Below are 22,842 nucleotides of genomic sequence, written 5' to 3' on the forward strand. Positions count from 1 at the left end.
AGGCCCAAAACGGTAGCTGCTAGCCACATGTGGCTACTTAAAATAAAATAAAAGGGGCAGCGGACTTCGCCCAGTGGTTGGGGCGTCGGTCTACCACATGGGAGGTCCGCGGTTCAAACCCCCGGCCTCCTTGACCTGTGTGGAGCTGGCCCATGCTCAGTGCTGATGGGTGCAAGGAGTGCCATGCCACGCATGGGTGTCCCCCACGTAGGGAAGCCCCACGTGCAAGGAGTGTGCCCTGTAAGGAGAGCCGCCCAGTGCGAAAGCAAGTGCAGCCTCCCCAGGAATGGCGCCGCACACACAGAGAGCTGACACAACAAGATGACGCAACCAAAAGAAACACAGATTCCTGTGCCGCTGACAACAACAGAAGTGGACAAAGAAGACGGAGCAAATAGACACAGAGAACAGACAATGGGGGGCGGGGAGGGAGAGAAATAAAATAAATAAATAAATCTTAAAAAAATAAAATAAAAAATTCAGTTTCTCATTTGTACTAGCATATTTCAAGTACTCAATACATGCATCTGGTGAATGACTATTACACTGGACAGTGTAGATCTAGCACATTTCCATTACTGCAGAGAGCTCTGTTGAATAGTGCTGCTCTAAGCTCTTTCCAACCTTAGGCTTCCAAGGTACTATTTCCCTGCTTTCTACTAACTTATCACCAGGCTAACACCTCCTCATATGTCAGATCTCAGGACAAATGTCATCAGCAAGGTCTCCCCAATCCAAATTAGACCTCCTTGTTAATCTCTTATTAGAAGCCAGTTTTTTTTTTTAATAACAGTTTGTAGTAATATATTTATTTGCTGAAATTTAGAGCTTATCTTTTCTACTAGATTGTACACTTGAAAAGAGCACAGGCCATATTATTTTGTTCATTACTGTATAAGCAACCCCTGACATTGTGCACAATAAGGATTCAATAAATAGTTGTTGAAAGAATGAATATATAAGATTATGCCCTTAAAAGAATGGATAATTTAGTGTGGGATGAGATTCACTATACCATAATCTGATAACTATTGATTAGCTGTATCAATAATCTACTTGGGGGAAGTGGACATGGCTCAACTGATAGAGTGTCTGTCTACCACATGGAGGGTCCGAAGTTCAATCCCCAGGGCCTTCTGACCTGTGTGGTAAGCTGGCCCACGCACAGTACTGCTGTGTGCAAGGAGGGCCATGCCATGCAGGGGCGCCCCTGTGTAGGGGTGCCCCACACACAAGGGATGTGCCCCACAAGGAGAGCAGCCCTGTGTGAAAAAAGCACAGCCCATCCAGGAGTGGTGCCCCACATGGAGAGCTGATGCAGCAAGATGACACAACAAAAAAAAGATGCAGTTTCCCAGTGCTGCTGGATAATGCGAGGAGACGCAGAACACACAGCAAGTGGACACAGAGAGCACACAATGGGGGGAAGAGAAATAAATAAAAAATAAATCTTAAAAAAATCTACTTGGGAGTGCAGAAAAAGAAGTTCACTATTACTTCTATCTGCTGGTATGGCAATAGTCAGGGAAGTCTTAAAGAAGAGGTGCCATTTGAGTTGAGCCTTGAAGTGAGGGAAAGGTTGGTCATGTAGAAGGTAACAGGATGACCAAAGCCAGGAGCCATGACACAAGATGCTTTTAAAAATGATACAGCTAGAGTATATAGCTGGGAAAAGTCAGCAATATGGTGAAAGGGAGATTGTGGCAGATTGCAAAAAAGTCCTGAATGGCATGTTAAAGGTTTTGGACTTGTAGTAACTGTTGACAATGGACCCAGAGCCATTAAAGGTTTTTAACAGGAAACTCACAATTAGGTCTGTAAAAGAAAGGTAATTCTGGCAGAGGATTATGGAGAGTGGACTGGAGAGAAATGACGTTGAGGCAAGATATAGGTGATCACAAAATACTAAGATACTTTTTTATCTTAATTGTTCTAAGACAATTTGTGGAAGCATAACTATACTGCTGTCTTCGGTAATTTGGCACAATACAAACTAACAATTTCACCATTATATGTCCCATTATATTTTATTTATTATTTTAAAATTATACTCAGGACCAATTTCCTTTTATTTTACCTCTCTCTTCTTCAGTAGCAGCTGTAGATTTTTCAAACAAATTAAAGTTCAAAGCACTTTCCCCTTCTGTGGTCAAAGGAGGTTTTTTCCTTTCATTCTGCTGATGTGAAATCTTTATGGCTGGATTGAATACTGGATGGTCTTCTAAAGTTTCCATTTCTACCAAGAAAAAAGATGATGTTTATTTTCATGTATTTGTTTATGCCTTCTACTTTGCAAAGATGGTTGGAAAAAAAGGGTCAACATTCTTTCTTTAAAACATTATTTAACAGAGGTAGTAGGACTGGAAAAACAGCTTCATTAGCTGTAATTACTCTTGGAATTGCATATACCTGTTCTTGGAAGGATTTGATGTTCTATTGTATAAATCAGGGTGGCAAAATATGGCCTTTGGCCTGTTTTTTTGTTGGGGGGGTTGTGAGCTAAGAATAGTTTTAATGTTTTTAAATGGCTGAAAATAAATTTTTTAAAAAAGTAATATTTCATGATTTGTAAAAATTGTATGAGATTTATATTTCAGTGTCCATAAATAAAGTTTTATTATACCATAGCAGGCTCATTTGTTTATGTATTGTCTATGACTGCTTTTATGATACAGCAGTAGTCAGGCAGTTGTGACAGAGACCAGAAATATATGAAGTCTTAAATTATTTACTATTGGGCCTGTTGTAGTAGGAAAAGTTTGCCAATCCCTGGAATAAACTGTTAGGAAAAAGCAGACACATTAAAAAGAGGCAAGTTCTATCTCAGGAAGGTCAACAAAGAAAGGACAATTACATTTATACCTCCAAGAATTTAAAAGTATTCACCTCTTTGAAACTTCCTTATTTTTTCTTGAGCCTCTTTCTGGCCTTGCTTGTTTTTTTCTAGTTTGAAGGTAGCTGCCAGCTCCTTTGCATCCAGAAGTTTTGCTGCAAGGTGCAAGTACCTTTCATTCTGTTTCAAAAAAGATTATCATGAGAAAATAAAAAGAAGAGCAAGTTTAGTTTATCCATGGCCAGGATATTTTATCAAAACCTCTGATCTTTGACCTTATTCTTTGATCCAGCAATTCTACTTTTGGGAATTTTTCATAGAGAAATAATACAAACAATTGCAGTTATAGGGATATTTACTGCAACACTATTTGTAACAGAAAAATGGGAAATTATTTTTTAAATTTTTTAAAAGATTTTTATTTTTTATTTATTTCTCCCCCCGCCCCAGTTGTCTACTCTCTGTGTCCATTCGCTGTGTGTTTGTTCTTCTGTGACTGCTTCTATCCTTATCAGCGGCACTGGGAATCTGTGTTTCTTTTTGTTGCATCATCTTGTGTCAGCTCTCCATGTGTGCGGTGCCACTCCTGGGCAGGCTGCACTTTCTTTACCGCTGGGTGGCTCTCCTTACGGGGCGCACTCCTTGCATGTGGCGCTCTCCTACGCGGGGGACACCCCTGCGTGGCACGACACTCCTTGCGCGCATCAGCACTGCACATGGGCCAGCTCCACACAGGTCAAGAAAGCCTGGGATTTGAACTGTGGCCCTCCCATGTGATAGGCGGTTGGGATGCCCTATCTATTTGGCCAAGTCTGCTTCCTGAAAAATGGGAAATTATATGGGGTCTATCTCTACAGAGAAATACTACTCAGCCATTAAAAACAAAAAAAGCAACAAAATAAGGAGAGTGATCTACATTGAGAAACTTCCTTGATGTGTTAAAGAACCCAAGAGAATTAAAAAGTATGAAAAATTTTAATAATAGGGAAATTGTGTGTGTGTGTATGGAGTATGAGAACTCTACTTTCTTCAAGATTTTTCTGTAAACCTACAACTACCCTTAATTTTAAAAAAGTATGAGCTCATATGTGTAAAAAGAAAAATAGTTTTATAAATACATGTATTTAAGGATTTTGAGTGTAATAATATAAAACTCATCTGAAAGTTGCCTTTCCCACTTTCTAATGGAAGATAGTCAAAGACATAAGAAAAAAATGGCTTCTGAGGAAAATTGCTGTCCCACTTTCTAATGGAAGATAGTCAAAGACATAAGAAAAAAATGGCTTCTGAGGAAAATTGCTGTCACAAATTCAAATACGTGACCATTGAGCAAAAACTATAAAGACTGCAATAATAGACTCAAATAACTGGTTTCTTTTTCCTTTAGGTTTATAAGGGACAGCAAATAAGAACTGAAGTAAGGTGGTAGGGAAGATGATGGCACGTGTTGCTGCTATGAAACAACTATTCAAGGAAGGGGAAAAAGGCAACTAAGAAAACACAAACATTTGAATTCTGGGACCATTTTGTACAGAAGCAAACAGCAGAATATAACAAATAGGAGGATTAGCTACTCCTCAAATTCATCAAAATCACATTTCCATCATTTCCTTTTCATCTTTCTTATTTCTGACACTAGCACTCCATTCCACCCATGCATTTCTTGCCATCTTTGGCTTGACTTTTATTTTCAGTAAATCACCAATTTCTATTGTTTCTTGCTTCAAAATGTCTCACTTCGGCTCCAATTTCCAATCTGGATTCTTACTTATTTCAGACCTGAACAAGTACAAATAGCTAAAATGGACTCTCTACTACCATTCCCTCCCATTTCAAACCACTTCAACACTATTAAATAATCTCATGAAAATGTCAAACTCTTGTCACCTGCCCCCAAACCTGTAGTGGCTCTTCACAACCAATATGAAAAGGTGCCAGACTTATTTTCTGGGCATCCAAATCTCCCATAATCTCAGTTAAAGAAATCTGTTCACTCCTACCTGCTCACCTACCCATTTTAGCCTCTATTTATGCTCATCTATTGTTTAAGGTCCAAAGGCTCTTTACACAATTCTACTTCAGAACCTTTCTTTACACTACTTCACCCATCTGGACAGTATTTCTTATCCCTCTTTTTGCCTCTTTGAACTCTATGTACCCAGTAATTGCCTCTCCTCTTTGAAGTCTTGAACTAATGCTCTCAACAGAAGACATACTTCTTTCCCTGAAACTCAAGGTTGTATACTGCCCTAAACATTAAAAATTTATATTAGTTTAATATTGGCACATGGTTAAAAAAATCTATATAGGACAAAAAAGTATAAAAACAAAATCTCCGTCTCACCTTATCACTCCAGTAATAACTTCATGTATCTTTTTCCTTGCATATATCAGAATGCAAGTATATATGGGTATTATTTTTTCTTTCACACAAATACCTTTTTTTCCTATAAGTTTTTTCCCTTTTTAATGAAAAACAGCTTTACTAAGCTATGATCTATTTATAATAAAATGTACTCATTTAAAGTTTATAGGTCAATGAGTTTGATAAATGTATCCATCCATGTAACCACCATCACAATCAAGATATAAACATTTCCATCTACCCGAAAGTTCCCTCGTGACTATAGACACTTCTCTCTCCCATCGCTGGACCCAGGCAACTAATGATCTGCTTTTGTTAACTATAAATTGACTTCTAGAATTTAATCTAAAAAAATCATTCAGCATGTACTCATTTATGTCTGGCTTCTTTCACTCTGGCATAATGTTTCTAAGATTTTTTCATGTTATTGCATATGTCAGTAATTGGCTCCTTTTTACTGCTGAGTATATTTATGCCATGGAATTATACCATAATTTGTTTATCCATTTACCTACTGACAAACATTTAGGTTACTTGAAGGGTTTGTAAAATAGCCACATTATTAATAAGGCTGCTATGAATATTTGTGTACAAGTCTTTTTTCAGAGCATGTTTTCAGTTTTCTTGAATAAATATCAAGGGATGGAATTGCTGGGTTTAACTTTATGAGAAAGTCCCAAACATATGAATAGTCATTTGCTCAACATCCTCCCAACATTTGGTATTACTAATCTTTTAAATTATAGCCATTTTGATGAATATATAGTATATTTCATTATAGCTTTCATTTTATTTCTCTGAGGACTGACTAGTGATGTTGAAGATATTTTTGCATGTTTACTGACCATTCATACTTTGATGAAGTATCTGTTGTCTAGCCAAATAATTCTGGATAAAAGTCCTTTGTCAAATACATACATTGTGAATGTTTTCTTCCCACAACTTGATTTTTTTCAATTAACAGTGTATCCTCTACCTTCTATTTTATACTAATCTTAAAATGCTCTGTTTCTCTCTCCAGACTATGGTCTTTCTCTGTAAAGAATGTACCTATTTTTTTAAACTACCCAAATAATTCAACCTACTCCTTAAACATAACTATCATTCAATACATATTCAATGATTATCTCTTTAAATATAGAAGTGTAATTAATATCTATTGAACACTTACTTTGTGCTAAGTTCTTTCCTAAGTGTAATCTTATTTAATTTTCATATCAACTCCAAGAGGTATTTCTCCAATTTATAAATGAGGAATCTAAGGGTCAGAAAAGTTAAATATCTTGTGTAAGAACATCCAGTTAGAAGCCTAATACAAATTTCTACTCACAGGGTCAAATTTTTCCTCTTCTTCTAAACTTTTCGAATTATCACTCTTTTCTTCTTCATTCTGTTGTTCAGCATACTGCAAAATCCATTCTTTCATATTTACTTCTTTATTTTTTTCTTCCTTTTTTTGCTATAAAGAGAAAACAAATATCTGAAAAACCAAAGTTAGAAAAAGGTGTCAACACTCATTAAGTGTCACTGATTCTACAAATCCCTTACATTCTAAGATAGCCTCAAATACCATATTTATTGTTCAGTGAAGGACACCTCAATGTACAGAATGCAAAGGATATGTTTACATAAGAAGGAAAAAAGAAAGAAGAGTATTAGAAACTAGGGTTAGTCCTTAAAAATAACAGAGGTTTTATGCAGATGATGCTTCTGTAGATGTTTTATAATATGCAGAGTATTTAAGTATAATGCCCTGGGAAGCAGACTTGGCCCAATGGATAGGGCGTCTGCCTACCACATGGGAGGTCCGTGGTTCAAACCCCGGGCGTCCTTGACCCATGTGGAGCTGGCCCATGCACAGTGCTGATGCGTGCACGGAGTACCCTGCCACGCAGGGGTGTCCCCTGTGTAGGGGAGCCCCACGCGCAAGGAGTGCGCCCCGTAAGGAGAGCCGCCCAGCGCGAAATAAAGTGCAGCCTGCCCAAGAATGGCTCCTCACACATGGAGAGCTGATGCAACAAGATGACGCAACAAAAGGAAACACAGATTCCCGGTGCCGCTGATAAGGACAGAAGCAGTCACAGAAGAACACGCAGTGAATGGACACAGAGAGCAGACAACTGGGGGGTGGGGGGGGAAGAAATAAATTTTAAAAATCTTGGGGAAAAAAAAAGTATAATGCCCTAACGTACTATACTTCCCATTATTTACACCTTCCTAAAATGCCCTTCCACAAAGATCTGAGCTTGGCCAGGTGACTTGCTTCAAGCAATAGAATAGTAGCCAATGGAACAATAGCAAGAGTGATAATAAACAAAGGCTCCAAAAGAATTTTTACACTGGGGTTTATCATCCTGAAATACTTGCCCTTGGAAGCCAGATGCTATGTAAGTCTGACCACTCTGAGAACACTATATTATGAGGAACCTTAAGTAGTAATGTGAAGAGAGGAATGACTGGCCCACCAGACCCCAAATGTTCCAGACATTCCAGCTGAGGCACTAGTCATATGAGTAAAGAAGCCATTTTGGACGTTCTAGTCCTAGAAGATACCTCATGGAACAGCAGTTCTATACAGATAAGCCTAGCCCAGACTGCAGAATCATGAGAAATAATTGTTGAGTTATACCACTACATTCTGGGGAGGCATGTAATTAAGCAATAGATAACTGAAATAGACAATAACAGAAAAATTTGAGAACTGAATTATTTGTAATAAGAAATGTTATACCAACCTTTTATACTCTTAAGAACTGCTACATGTCCTTCATTCTGATTTTGAACAATTTTAAATGTCAAATTATTAAATTACCTTAATCCTAGTGTCTTCTTCCTGTTTTTTCATTTTAGGTTGCATTGGAGGTGAAATAGTGGCTTGTATTTGAGGAGACTGAAATTTTGGCCTACTTTTCGGTTGTTGCTCTTCAAATTCCTGACTGAAACCTTCAGGAAGTGCATCTTAGAAGAAAAGAAACTGTGTTAAAAGTAAATATGTATACAATACATGAAAACACACAAATATTTGTTAAGCATACAGATAAATCCTGAACAGAGGACCAGAACAGATAATTATCACAAGAAATAAAAATGACAAATGTAAATAAATTCAGTCTTACCAGGATTGTGTAAGGTGCAAATTAAAATATTTAATAATATATTAAAATAAAATATTGATATATTGTTTTTGCCTACCAAACTGGTAAATATTAAAAAGGGGGAAAATATTACAGGTTGCCAAGGAGGAGGGGTTTTAGACAATTTAATTTGTTAGTAGAAAGGTAAAGTGGTAAAACCCTTTTTTGGAAAACAAGTTAGCAATATGAATCGAAAGCCTTAAAAATATTAATATCCTTTGATCCGCTAATTCCACTAATAAGCCTCTGTCTCAAGGAAGCAATTCCAAATGTGAATAGATTTATTAAAAATGCTCAACACGAATAAATAAATCTTTTAAAAAGAACTCAATACAACATTAATTTTAGAGAAATCAGAAATTAACTAGATGCTCAAAATAAAAAATAGTTGAATACTGTATGTCCAGAATGTGAATATCTCACTATTATTATATAGTGATATATAAACATTTTTTCATGACATGCAAAAATGCTGTAGGTTTAGTGAAAAAGAAGAATATAAAAACATCAAGGTAGTCATCTGTAAGCGGTAGGTTTACCAATGATTTTTATTTTTTTACACTTCTCTGGATTTTGACTGTGTTTAATTAATAAGCATTCTGATTAATTCTATTATCAGAAAAAATCCAAAATATTTTAATTCTGTAACCACCACCAAAAATAAAACAAAACAATAATCAAAAAACATCCAAAACACCAAGCTATTCTTTACATACTCATAGACTTAAAACCCCTTATTCAAATTGTTCTCTATACTCTTTAAGTTCAAATAGGTGTTTTCTTTCTATATCTTCCAAATTTTCTGGAGCAAGTGGCTTCAAATCTCTTCTACTTTTAATGCGCTTTATTCCGTTTCTACTTCTACTTCTAAATGTCCTAGCAAAGGAGGATAAGAAAAGTTCACATAAATTCTTTAAATTTTCTCTTAGACACAGGTCAAATGTCACTCAATTCAATGCAAGAAACACTGATTGTGTGCCAGCTATGTGACAGTTTACACAAACCGTACCAATAAAATTTTCCATAATAAAGCAATGTTCAAACCTGAGCTCATTAATCTCAGAAAATTTTGATAATGTCAGTTATGTAAATCAACAGATCACTCTGAACTTTGTCAAAATATCAGGATGAAAAGTGCTCAGAACTTAAACCATATTGTCAGACATTTTAATTTGTGTCTAGCTTATTATAAGAAATATTTCTATAAATAAATCTTTTCACATCATTGTTTCATTAACATACATTTCAAAAAGGAGAATTAACTACTGGTTCACACATACTGGTAAAGTATCCTCCAGAAAGGCTAAATAGATCCAGTTCCTAACAGCAGTGTATGAGAAAGAGCTACTATTGATTTTCTCAAGGTCTTCTAAGAACTGGAGGTAAGAATGGGAAGAGAGAAAGAGGGAGAGAATGCAATTCACTCGTAAGGAGAGTAGTCTATGTTTCTTGCCTAGCTGAAATTTCTGGGAGCTATGAAAAAAAGATGAAGTGGCAATATCTAGCTTAGTGATTGGAGACCCTAATACTACAGGTCTCCAGAAAACCTGCAAGGCTACTATGTATATTTTTACAGTTGTATCCTAATTATCTGATTTTAAATTTGGCCTAGGCATAGAGGACCTAATTTTCTTTTACCCCTCATCTTCTAAGAATAGAAATCTTGTGATGAACCTGGTTTTATTATCAAACTAAAAGTGGACACACATCAGATGACAGCTAGCCCATAACTATTTAGTCATTTATTTCACTCTCACCAAGTGAGGCTCTTAAATTTTCATAAAAAGATCTTAACCTGATGTGGGCTATGGGTGGGAGGCTCTTTGTCTCTTCGGAGATAAACTTAACCTAAGCTGTCTGTCCTGACTTGTGGGTGTGGCTGTAGCCCTGCCCTTGGTAACCATGGCAACGACTCCAGTCCCAGGAAACAGTTTATCGATGCAAACTCTATAAACTTTAAATATTCAGGAAAAACGCAAACCAAATGTGCTAAAAGCTTATCTAGAATGTATGAAGTCTATGCTAAAAGCTTACCTAGGATGTGGAAGATATATGCTAATTCAAACCTATTGAGAACTGAAACAAAAGGACCATTTGGCCTTTCCTCTCTGTGTAAAAGGAACTTGAAAGTCTTGTCTGCGGTTCGGTGCTTGAAACAGAAAGCTCCCAAGTCCTGCCGGCCGTCAATAAATCATTTTTCCTTCTCAAAATCATTCCTGAGTCCTGGCCTTTCTATACGCAAATAATTAAACCTCTCTCAAATTCTACAACAAACCCTTCCCATTTTTTGCCTGTCACAGTCACACTAACTATTTGCACCAAGGTTCTTGCCAAAGATTACAACCTTGACCCTCTGCTTAATCAAATATTATTTATACAAAGCCAGACGGCCTTATTTTCTGAACCAAAAATCAGGAAACATAGCCTGATTTTTAGGACAGAAAGACAGCCATTTTGACATTATACCCATCCTTGAAAATCATGGATATGTATGGCTATTTCGTTGATACTCTCTATATATACGTCTTAAAACTAGAAATTACAATTGCCCTAAGAGAGATTTTTTTTTTGAAAAAAAAAAAAAAAAAAAAAGGAAAACAGAGCGTACAAATGTAGTATACCTTCCATTCCAGATTTTCCAATTTCATTATTAATATGGATTAGCAAACTGTGAGAATTTAAGAGTTGTATTAGGCATAAAATGTCTACCAACAACTGAAAGGAAAAAGAAATAACTTTTCCTTGCATGGACCACAATATCTAAGAATATACTCAAAAGAATAGAAAAAGGTAAGAACATTTAAAAAAGAAATAATTGTAACAGTGAAAAATTAAGTGCATAAAAAATATGATACAAAGACCATATAACACTGAAACTATTTCAAAACATTTTAGTAACTGAAAGAAAATACTGACAATGTTGCTTACCATCTGAAAGGTTTAAACAAAGCCAATCTAATGCAGAATGGAGATCACCTCCATGTAAGAGGGTGTTAGTCATGGCATTTTCAATGTCCTTAGTCTTAAATGAAAATGCTTGTAAAGCCATATATAAATCCTATGAAAGGGAAATAGAAAAGTCACCTTTGTCAATTTTCTCTTCTTTTATTACTCATTTATAACCCCCTTCATTCTAAACCAGAAACTCTGAAACGAGTTATACAAAAATCTTTTTCTCAGTCAGAAGAGTTCAACGTGCCCACTGTATTGAAAATTGGGGGAGTAAGGACAAATAAAAAGATGGACCAAGAGAAATTATTCATATTTTCACTATCTGATGACCCTGTTTACAGTATGGTATGGGTTCTTTCAGTCATTTTTCTATGCTTAAAAAAAACAAATTATACGTAACATTATAACATAAGCATTTTCCTTATTTTGACACTCATCGTTACTTTCAATAGTTACACAATATTCCATTAGGCATATTATAATTTAATTAAACATTTTCCTACTGCTGACCACTTAAAATGTTTTATTTTATGCAGTACTGCAACAAACATCTTTATATATGAAAATAAAGCATTTTAATGTACTTATAAAGCATGATTTTCAGAGTCAAGCAGACCTGGGTTCAAATCTAGACTTTGCTACTTACTAATGAAAAACCTTGGCTATATCTCATGTAACCTTTCCAAGTCTCAGTTCCTTTTTTCAACAATGATGTTAAATATGCCTACCTTGTAGGATTGTTGTATCAGAGAAAATGTAAACAAATTGCCCAGCATAGGATCCAACATGTTAGCTGCTCAATAATATAATTTAGGGAAGTAATTCAGTTTTCTTTTCTTTTCTTTTCTTTTTTAGATATACTAGAGGCCAAGAATTGAACCTGGGACCTTGTATGTGGGAAGCTGGCACTTATCCACTGAGCCACATTGGCTTCCCTGAGTTGGTTTTTTTGTTTTGTTGTTTTTGGTTTTTTTTCAGGAGGCACTGGGAATCAAACCCAGGAACTCCTATTTGGGAGGCGGGAGCCCAACAACTTGAGCCATATCTGCTCCCAACTCAGTTTTCATATCACCATTTTAATGTGATCTTACAGGTGGAAACATGATCTATAGGAAATCTCAATGGAACTTGAAAGTCCATTATATGTGAATCTGTCTTAAAAAATAAGGAACTAAAAAAAGGTTTGTAAAATACCTGTAATTTTTTGGCAGTAAGTCTCCCAGAAATTACTCCTTTGTCATTACTTTGTTTTTTATGCTCATTGATCACTCCAATAATCCTTTGCTCTAGTTTGTTATTAATTACCACCTGTCAAGGCCAAAAAGGTCATATCAGTTAGAAGCTAAATTATTAAATGACATGTAACAATTAGATAATTAAAAGCAAATAACTATTTTTTTCTATCCCTGCCAACCAATTCCAAAATTTCAGTTAATAATCAAATATAGCATTAATGACTGTTTGGACTAGCATTCATTTGATCACATTCCTAACACACATTTAAGAAAAAATGGAATATAGAAAAAGCAAAAAAATAACATATGGCAAGGAAAAAAGTCCTTTATAAAGCTTCTCCAAGACATATATCTCAAAACATTGTCCTTGGACCCTACTTGCTATCAAAAAGACAGATTTCTAGGCCCTATCCTAAATATACAGAATCAGAATTCTTGAGGATAAAGCACAAAAATCTGCTTTAAATGTATAAGTAGCCCATGCATAAAGACTGAAAGAACAGATGCTACAATAAAAGGGGGCATATTAAATAAATAAAAACTATATAAGTAGTAATAATTAGGTTACGTAAATTTTTTTGGTTTCCGGAGTTTCATTTCTAATTTCCGCTATTAGCTATTTTAGCTCCAGTTGTTTCCACATTTTAACTTAAGAGTATACAAGCATCTACCTACAAAAAATACCTTCCCTTTATTATTGAATGCCAGCTAGGAATGAAGCACAAAAATATACCTCAGGAGCTCACAGTCTAGTATAGGAAGCATATAAAAAAGAAAAATTATAATCCAGCATAGCAATTATTCCATAAACTAATTTTAAGCAGAGACAAGTAATGGAAGAGAAAGCAAGAAAGAGATACTAGGTCAGAGCTGAAAAGTTATGTTTGCCATGCTTAGAAGTTTGGACCTTATCCATACCTTCCCTAATTTATTACAAGATTTCAGCATATGTGAAGTATATATATTTCACTTATGCTTTCACTTCTATTACATATAAATTAGCTCTTAGAATACTACTTATGAAAATTTAAAATAGCCCATTACTTTCTTAAATTTAAGAATAGATTTTTAAAATAAAAAATTCCTTAAACAACTCAAATTTTTGGTTACTCACTTTTAAAATAGATTTATCCAGATTTGCAGCACCACCAGAATCACTTGTGGACGTAAAACTATAAATTTTCGGACCTGTATATAACAGACAAGAAACAGTCAAAGCAATTTAGTGGTTAATATGCATTAGGCTATTTATCTAATTTCCTCTGAAAATCGCTAAATATTTGATTTCAGCTCCCCCCCCCCACTTTACCAAATAATTCAATATAGGAGATAGCAATACTCCCTTTAAATATTATAAAGCATTTTACCAATTAGCATTCCTCTAGGTAAACAAGCTTATTATAAAATACAAATGCTTGAATATCCTATAATAGAAAAGCTCTCTTCATCTCCATATTTTTGTATAAATTAATCAGATGTTTTTCTTCCTGGTACCTAGGTGAAGTGAGACCTTTTGGAGGATATGAGAGTCCCAACAAAGACGATGGCAATTTTGAAGGAAAAGCACTGCTTCCTAAGGGTGGGATGTTAAAGAAAAAGGGTCATGAGAGTTATCATCATCTTCTATTGAATTTAAGGTCAAGTCTCTTCTAGTAGATAGAAATGTATTATATTATCAGTCCCCCAACAATAAATAACCAAGAAGGAATATTTTTCTTCAATTTTCATTCTTATGACCCCTTTATAGTCATAAAAATTATTGAGGACCACAAATAGCTTTTGCCTATGTGGGTTATATTTATTGATATTTACCATATTACAAAAGTTAAAAGAGAAATTTAAAAAAATATATTTATTAATTCATTAAAAATGTAATAAACAGACAACCAGCAAGATGGTGGTGGAGTAGGGAGCTCCTAGAGTCAGCTTCTGCTACAGGACAGTTAGTAAACACCTAGAACTACCTGGAACTAGCTGAAGCACCTTTTGGGGGGCTCCAGGAGGCCAAAAGAGCATCCTACAACATCCTTGAAGAAATGGAAGGAGGAGACTGCCCATCTGCAGAGCAGATTCGTATGTAGAGTGCTCTATGCCATGGAGGCAGGTACCCATCCTCCACTGGAGGCACAAGCCGCCTCAGGAGCTGTTCCACAGTTGGAATTGAACACTCCACTTCCCAAAATGGGGGAGGAAGAGATGGCTGGGCACCAACTTCAGTTACCGATTGTCCCCTGCTCCCACCCTGCCTTTCGCTTCCTTACACTTTGCCCGCCTGTTCCTCGTAACCTCCCTGTATTATGGCCCTTCTCAGCAGCAGTTTGTGCTGCTGCCTCCCTCTGCCCCTCCTCCCAGCCACTGTTATCTTCCCCCTCCCAGCCGATCGCTGTTCTCCCCGCCTCATTTCAACCGCCCTCATCCCGTATCCGCCCCGGCACAACCTCGGAAACAACCCCCCCTGCCATCAATGGCTTACGTCATAAACCGCAGGTCCGCCCTTGCCTCTGCAGCCAATCCTCAGCTGCCCCGCGGACATGCCCCTCCCACAACCTCCCCGCCTCCATGACACTATAAAACCCCATGTACTTCCCGAATAAAATCAGACCTGCGCATAGACCTCGTCTCCGTGGTTTTTCCTCCATCGAACCGCGCGTCCCCACCAAGCCTTGAGCCGCCCGCTGCCGCCCTGGTCAGGCCGTGGCGTAGGCCCGATCCCCGGCAGCGACTCGCCTGCAGTGACCCGCCTGCAGTGCCGCAGCGGAGGCCAACAGGTGGCGCCCGAACAGGGACCCCAGCTACGGCCCCTTGTCTGGCCAGCCCGCTGCTGACCCCTCGCACGGGACCCATCGCCGTCCTCCCGTGCCGCCGCTCAAGGTAGGGACTCTCCGGCGTTGCTCCCTTCACCCCCCTCCTGAGCCCTCTGCCGCGATGGGGGCCTCCCTCTCATCCCGTCAGGTTCCTCAAGTCCGCCTGCTCGCTGCCCTCTTAGAGACTCACCACGTGAAGGTCTCTCTCCGTCAGCTACAGCGGTATTGGGACCTTCTCCTACCCTTTAACCCTTGGCTCGTCACCTGTGCTCTCTGGAGCCCAGAGACCTACGAACGTTTAATTCAGCGGGTGACGTCCGCTATGGAGCACGATCGCAAGCAGTTTCCCCCCGGCCTTATCCCGACCCTTGTCGCTATCCGCGCCTGTCTCCAAGGTGTGCCCTCCCCTGCCTCCGCTCTCGCCTGTGAGCCTAGCCACCCTCTCACCTGCGATCCTGATGGAGACGACGATGCTCGTTCTCTGTCCGCCCAGCTAGAGGCCGCGCTCGAACTGGATCCCCCCACAGCCTCCGATCCGGACCCCAACCAACATGGCGACCCCCCGCCTTCTCCCCCCCCCCACCGCGTCCTGCAAACAATGCCAACATGGCGCACCTCCTCCTTCTTCTTCCTTGGCGCCCTCTTCCCGCCTTTACCCACCTCTTCCTGTCTCGTCGCCATCCGGTCCCGTCCCGGATGCCTGCCGATCGCCATTTTCGGCTAAACCGGCAGAGCCTCCGGTGCCATCTTGGCCTGTACCTGGAAATGATGTGGCCACTCCTCCATCTTGGCCCGAGGCCAGAAGTGATGTCAGGCGTGACGTCACCGTGCCGCCATCTTGGCCAATCAGAAACACCGTTGCCGCCGCGCCCGCCTGGCCGGCGCCCGGTGGCACCGCCCATGCCTCACCTCCATGGCCCGCTTCACCTCCCGCCTGCCCCAGCAATAGCGGGAGCATCGGGAATCCTCCTCCACCAGCGTACGACACCGCCTTTCTCACCTCCCCCACTCCGCCTCTGGCTCAGATGTTCCCCCTCAATCCCGCTCGCACTCCGCAGAGCCCACAAGCGTGGGTGCCCTTCTCTCCCAAAGACATCCAAATGCTCCGCAACGCGATAAAAGAGGATGGCTTTGCCAGCCCTCATGCCCAAGACCTTCTCGAGCGTATGACCATCCCTCGCTGCATCCCTTACGACTGGATCTCTCTAGCCCGAGCGGTTCTCTCCCCCGGGCAATTCATTGACTGGCGAGCCCATCTCGGTGTCCTGATCGACAATCAGATTGCCGACAATGCTCGTCAGGGTGTGCATTACCCTGCAAACGCATTTCTCGGGTTCGGCCCTTACGGCGATCCCAGCGCCTACACTGCCACCCCGCCTGGGTTTTTCATCCAGCTCCGTGACTGTGTTTTTCGAGCCTTCCGTTCGTGCGCCGCGGCCGCCCCAGAGCCCCTCGTGAAGCTTTTCCAAAAACCCGAGGAGCCGTTTAATGAGTTCGTAGCTCGTGTGCAGGCCGCTGCAGAGAGGCGAGTCGTCGGCAATGCAGCCCGCGAGTCCTTCGTTAAGGACATCCTGCAGGAGGGGGCTAACCCAGCTTGCAAAGCCATCATTCGTCCCCTTCGTGACAAGCCGCTCCAAGACTGGGTCCTCGCATGCTCCGGAGTTTCTGGGCAAGCATCTGCACTTGCAGCGGCTATTGTCGCGGCAGTCCAAACAACCAACACCTGCTTCCGCTGCGGCGAATTGGGCCACTTCGCTCGGGAGTGCCCCAACCTTCCGGCTCCGCCGCAACCCGTAGTCCAGCCTATGGTGCCACCACCGCGCCCTGTTCCTGCCGCCCGGCCGCCCTCCACCCCCTGCCCGCGCTGTGGAAAAGGGTATCATTGGGCTCGCGATTGCCGTGTTCTGAGACAGCCTTTAAACGGGCAGCGGGGCAAGCCTCAGCCCCGCCACCAAGAGGCTCCAATCGCCCCGCGCCAGCCCCGCCCGTAGGCATCCACTGGTCCGTTCCCATGTCGCCCGCTTCGCAGCCGCGCCTCACCATCAAGGTCAATGGAAAGTGGATGGACGGCCTTCTTGACACCGGCGCCGAAATCTCCTGCATCCCACTCTCCCAAGCTCGTGACTTCCCACTCACAGCCGGACCCGTCATCGTAGGCGCCACAGGCCAGTCCTCCTCGCAACAGGCGGCTGAAGATCTTGCCTGGCATGACACCGATGGACGGTCAGGGTTCTTCCGTCCTCTGGTTCTCAGGGATATCAAGCAAGTCCTTTGGGGGCGCGACATTCTTCACCAGTCAGGCGCCGTTCTTTTTACTTCGCAGCCATCGCTGCCCCCCCAATAGTTTTGGCCGTTGCTCGCGTTCGACCTCCAGCACCCGTTCCTCTGCAATGGGACACAGAGGAACCCATTTGGGTGGAGCAATGGCCTATGACTGCCCCGAAACTAGCTATTCTTCAGGACCTCGTGGAAGAGCAGCTCCGTGCTGGCCATGTTGAGCCCTCCACCAGTCCATACAATACTCCCATTTTTTTCATCATCAAAAAATCTGGCAAGCCACGCCTCCTCCACAACCTGCGAGAGGTTAACAAGCACATCAAACCCATGGGCTCTCCTCAGCCCGGCATGCCTCACCCGTCAGCCTTTCCGCGAGATTGGTATGTGGCAGTCCTCGACATCAAGGACTGCTTCTTCTCTATCCCCCTGCATCCGGATGACCGCCCACGGTTCGCCTTTACTGTTCCCCAGCCCAACCACCACCGGCCTGCCAAACGGTATCAGTGGAAAGTCCTCCCCCAGGGCATGAAGAACAGCCCTGCCATCTGCCAGCTGTTTGTGGCTACTGCTATTGAGCCCTTAACCTCCGAGGCCACTATCGTGCATTACATGGATGACATCCTTGTAGCCCATCCGAGCGAGCCAAAACTACAAGCTATAGTTGCCAGTCTTCTCTCCAATCTGAAAGATATCGGTCTTCAGATCAACATAGAGAAAGCCGTTTTCCACCCACCGTTTCAATTCTTGGGCTTTGAAATCTCGGAAACGGTCACGCCCATGGCGCCGCTTATAAACGTCCCCAAAACCATGACGCTCCATGATCTCCAACAGCTTTGTGGCCAGCTCAACTGGCTGCGCCCGTCGCTGCCAGTCACCACACATCAGCTGCAGCCTCTGTTCCAGCTCCTTCAGACCACTGGCCCACCATCACAGGCACCCACAAAGAGGGTCACCCTGTCGTATGAAGCAGAGTGCGCCCTGAGCTGTGTCAACTCTGCCCTAATGGACTGCTTGCTCCAGCGAATAGACCCAGACAAGCCATTTGCAGGACTCGTCCTTCCCACCCGTGGGACCCCCACTGGCCTCATCTGGCAGGACGGTCCACTCCTGTGGGTCCATTTAGCCAAAAGCAAGCTTCGCAAAATCACCCCCCAATCCGTCCTGTTCGCGCAGCTCGCCATCGCCCTTGTTGAGCGCTCCACCCACCATTACGGGCGTCATCCAGATGTCATCATTTGGCCCCTTACAACTCAGCAGGTCACTCACTTGCTAAAGGACTCCATAGATATGCAGGCACTATTCCTCCTATTCTCCGGCCCATTCGATAATCACTTCCCCCAGCACCGCCTCATACAAGGCCTCAGCACGCTCCCCGTCGCAGCTCCTGACCATTTCCCGTTCCCGTCCTCCAAGCCACTCCCCAACGCCGCCATCGCCTTCACTGACGCCTCCAAGCACTGCCTTGCTATAGTCCTCTACAAGCCAAACTCCACACAACCCCTCTGCCACACCCGCCGACATAGCAGCTCTGTCCAAGTGGCCGAATTGAAAGCCGTCACTCTGGCTCTCCAATACCTCCAGGACCAGCCAGTAAATATCTTCACGGACAGTCTCTACTGCCTGCAGGTCTCTCGTATCCTTGCCTTTGCGGCCTTCCTGCCGCCTGCTAGCATCGGCAACCGGGACATCAACCTGGCCTTAGCTGACCTTCAACTCCTCTTAGAGAGGCGGCGACAACCCTGGTTCATTGCCCATGTTAGGAGCCACTCAGGCCTCCCAGGCCCCTTGGCTCACGGCAACCATCTCGCTGACCAGGCCGCCCAAGGTGCTTCCATCAATGCCCTTAGCCCCGCAGCTGCCGTAGGAGACATTATCAACCAGGCAAAGACCTTGCATGCGCGCTTCCATCTTGGTGCGCCCGCCCTCCATCGACTCCTCCCAGAACTTCCCATCGAGACATGCAAACATCTGGTGCGTGCGTGCCGCTCCTGCGCACCTTTGCTGCCCCTGGGGCCACTCCAGCCCCAGGGTGTCAACCCGCGCGGATTGCGGCCCAACTCTAGATGGCAATTAGATGTCACACATGTCGCTTCCTTTGGCCGATGGAAGTTCCTTCATGTTGCCATCGATACGTTTTTGCACCTCTGCTACGCCGTCGCCCTCCCGGGAGAGTCTGCCAAGTATGCCACTCAAGCGCTCCGGGAAGCCATCCTCTTCATGGGAGTCCCTTGGGACATAAAGACAGATAATGGCCCCGCCTACCGCAGCGCCGCCTTTGCCGAGTTTGTGAAGCTCTACAACATCACCCACCACTTCGGCATCGCATACAACCCGCAAGGCCAAGGACTTGTTGAAAGAATTCACCAAACCCTCAAGATCCTCGTCCAGAAGACTAGAGAGACTCAACCCCGCCTCACCCCACGTGAAACAGTCACGCAAGTGCTCATCCAGCACAACCTGATGACCTTTGACTCTGAGGGGCTTTCGCCCGTCCACAAGCACTGGGGGCCCTCTTACCGGCCCACTCCGGCCCCTCTCGTCCTCTGGCGCGACCCGCTCACTAGCAAGTGGACCGGACCAGCGCCCCTTCTCACCCAAGGGCGAGGATTTGCCTGCGTCTTCCCGGAATCTGCACCCCAGCCTGTCTGGATCCCTGCTCGTCTTGTTAAGCCCTTCACTCCACACGGCCCTGCCGACCTTCCACCTCCCGACCCCCTTCCCCCTGATGACTCCCCTCTGCCATAATGATGGCCCCTCTCCGCACCTCACCCCCCCCCCCGTGAGGTTTTTCTCCTCTTGTCATTGCAGATGACGCCTCCAGTCGCCCAGTCGAGCCCGCCTGAGTCTGCCCCTCCTGCACCATCACCCGCAGGGACCACGCCAGCTCTCTCCCGCCGCGAGCGACGTCGACGTCGTCTTCTTGTCCGCCGCTTGAGCCGTCTCTCCTTCGAAGATGCCTCCATCGAGCAGCAAATTCTCCAGCTTCTCCGTCGTGCTCGCGCCTCCCCTGCCCAGCGCCCTCCTACCACCCCCCCCCTACACCTTCTCATCATTATGCTCTCCTTAGCCTCCTCAGCCCAGGCCACGCCCCTTTGGGCTGCCCTTCTTCAACCGCCTGGTTTCCTCTTTCTCTCCCCTCACTCCCCCACCTTCCCCACCATGTACTCCCCCAACTGCGACTTCCTCCCAGAAAGCTGCGACCCCCTCGCCCTTCCTGTCTCCTCGTCGTTGCCAAATGTCTCCATCCCTATTCCCCTCGCACAGCTGTCCTAGTCCTCTCCCAAAGCCATCCCCTTCCCGAGGAGGCCCGGCACGCCCAGGTGTGGCTCACGGAGGTGGCAGGAGGCGGCCATCGATAGGGCCCATCGTGGTCGCCTCAAGCTGCGGGTACGGGTTCTCTGCCCTCCGCATGGGAAATCGGGCATTTCAGCCGCCCTCCCCTCTGCTCACGCCCCCCTCGTGCCCCCATGCCCCCTGCCGGTAGCCCCTCCTCGTTCCTTTCTCTCCTATTTCCCCTCCTCTCACCCCCCTCATCTTTCCTCCCTACAAAATGTCAATCCCACAAAACCTGTGCGTTCTTATTTTTGAAAGAGGGAGCAATTGTCCCCTGCTCCCACCCTGCCTTTCGCTTCCTTACACTTTGCCCGCCTGTTCCTCGTAACCTCCCTGTATTATGGCCCTTCTCAGCAGCAGTTTGTGCTGCTGCCTCCCTCTGCCCCTCCTCCCAGCCACTGTTATCTTCCCCCTCCCAGCCGATCGCTGTTCTCCCCGCCTCATTTCAACCGCCCTCATCCCGTATCCGCCCCGGCACAACCTCGGAAACAACCCCCCCTGCCATCAATGGCTTACGTCATAAACCGCAGGTCCGCCCTTGCCTCTGCAGCCAATCCTCAGCTGCCCCGCGGACATGCCCCTCCCACAACCTCCCCGCCTCCATGACACTATAAAACCCCATGTACTTCCCGAATAAAATCAGACCTGCGCATAGACCTCGTCTCCGTGGTTTTTCCTCCATCGAACCGCGCGTCCCCACCAAGCCTTGAGCCGCCCGCTGCTGCCCCGGTCAGGCCGTGGCGTAGGCCCGATCCCCGGCAGCGACTCGCCTGCAGTGACCCGCCTGCAGTGCCGCAGCGGAGGCCAACAACCAATAAGTAAAGTCAGTGGGCTAAAGTATAACCCTAAGAACAGCTAAAGTTTGAGCCTGTCCAAGCCAGAAAGAGGATGGTAGCTCCCATCTTAACTCCACGCCTGGCACAAGGGGAAGCGGAGTGGACTGAAAACTACAGTGCTGGTGGGGACCAGATCTAGCCTAGGCCCCAGACTCTGGGAGGAAGCTCATGGAAACCTGTGCCAGCCTCTCTGGGAGATTACCAGCCAGCCGTGTGGAGGTCAGTGATCATCCTACTTTGGCAGCACAAGCCGCCCCAGAAGCTATTCTGTGGCTAAATTTGAGGCTTCATTTCCCAAAAAACAGGGGAGGAAGAGACTGTTGGTCACCGATTTCAGCTACTGATTGGCAAATTTAGCTAGCTAAAATATAACGCTAAGAACAGTTAAAGTATGAACCTGTCCAAGTCGGAAAGAGGCCGGTGGCTGGCATTTTGACTCCGCCCCCAGCATGAGGAAAAGCCAGGCAGATTGAAAATCACAATGATGGTAGGGAACCGGTATCTTTCACCCAGATCAGCCTGCAGCCTTTGCCTAGGCTGCAGCCCCACCCCTGCCAGGGAAGAGGCTGGCGGGCCCTGCACCATCCTCTCCAGGTACCTGCAGGTATATTTGGCTGGTAAAGACTGAATAACAGAAAGTCTACTGGGGTAAGTGCAGTCAATCTTGAACCCACACTGTATAGATAGGAGCCCACACCTGCAGCTCCAGCCCTGCCCCAGGCAGGGCAGAAAGGGGCATGACGCTTCTTCAGTCTCTCTGGGCAACTACAGGCTAGGCCTGCATAACTTGGATTATTCCACACAGCTGTGACTCTGTCCCCACTCCTGGCAAAGGAGAAAGTTGGGAGAAACTTCATCAGCTCCTGGGGTAATAAGGGCAGCTTGAGCCTTCACTGCTTATAGCATCAACTACATGCTGGGTTCCTACTGCACAACCAGCAAGGGAGAAAGAGGAGGAAACCCTAAGCTAAAGAGAAAAACTGCACCTGGAATAAATACTCTAGTAAGCCAGATGCCAAGAGACCAGCAAAAAATTACAATCCAAACCAAGAAACAGGAAGATATGGCCTGGT

General features: G+C 44.0%; 1 protein-coding gene across 4 annotated transcripts in view; it reads right to left on the reverse strand.

The window, feature by feature from the left end:
- DHX29 (DExH-box helicase 29) overlaps positions 1 to 22,842 on the reverse strand; it is a 63,138-nt gene that overhangs the window by 31,738 nt on the left and 8,558 nt on the right. For 2 of the 4 annotated variants that reach the window (XM_058309076.2, XM_058309073.2), the window contains exons 2-8: positions 13,634 to 13,707; positions 12,479 to 12,592; positions 11,261 to 11,390; positions 8,011 to 8,156; positions 6,529 to 6,657; positions 2,887 to 3,013; positions 2,078 to 2,236 (exon numbers count right to left, since the gene is read on the reverse strand). In XM_058309076.2, coding sequence (XP_058165059.1) covers positions 2,078 to 2,236; positions 2,887 to 3,013; positions 6,529 to 6,657; positions 8,011 to 8,156; positions 11,261 to 11,390; positions 12,479 to 12,592; positions 13,634 to 13,707 — 879 coding nt within the window. Of the gene's footprint in view, positions 1 to 2,077; positions 2,237 to 2,886; positions 3,014 to 6,528; positions 6,679 to 8,010; positions 8,157 to 11,260; positions 11,391 to 12,478; positions 12,593 to 13,633; positions 13,708 to 22,842 lie in introns of those variants that run through there. The other 2 variants (XM_058309079.1, XM_058309084.2) reach the window with 2 other exon arrangements.

The sequence above is a fragment of the Dasypus novemcinctus genome, chromosome 2 (genome assembly GCF_030445035.2).
Source record: "Dasypus novemcinctus isolate mDasNov1 chromosome 2, mDasNov1.1.hap2, whole genome shotgun sequence".
NCBI lineage: Eukaryota > Metazoa > Chordata > Mammalia > Cingulata > Dasypodidae > Dasypus > Dasypus novemcinctus.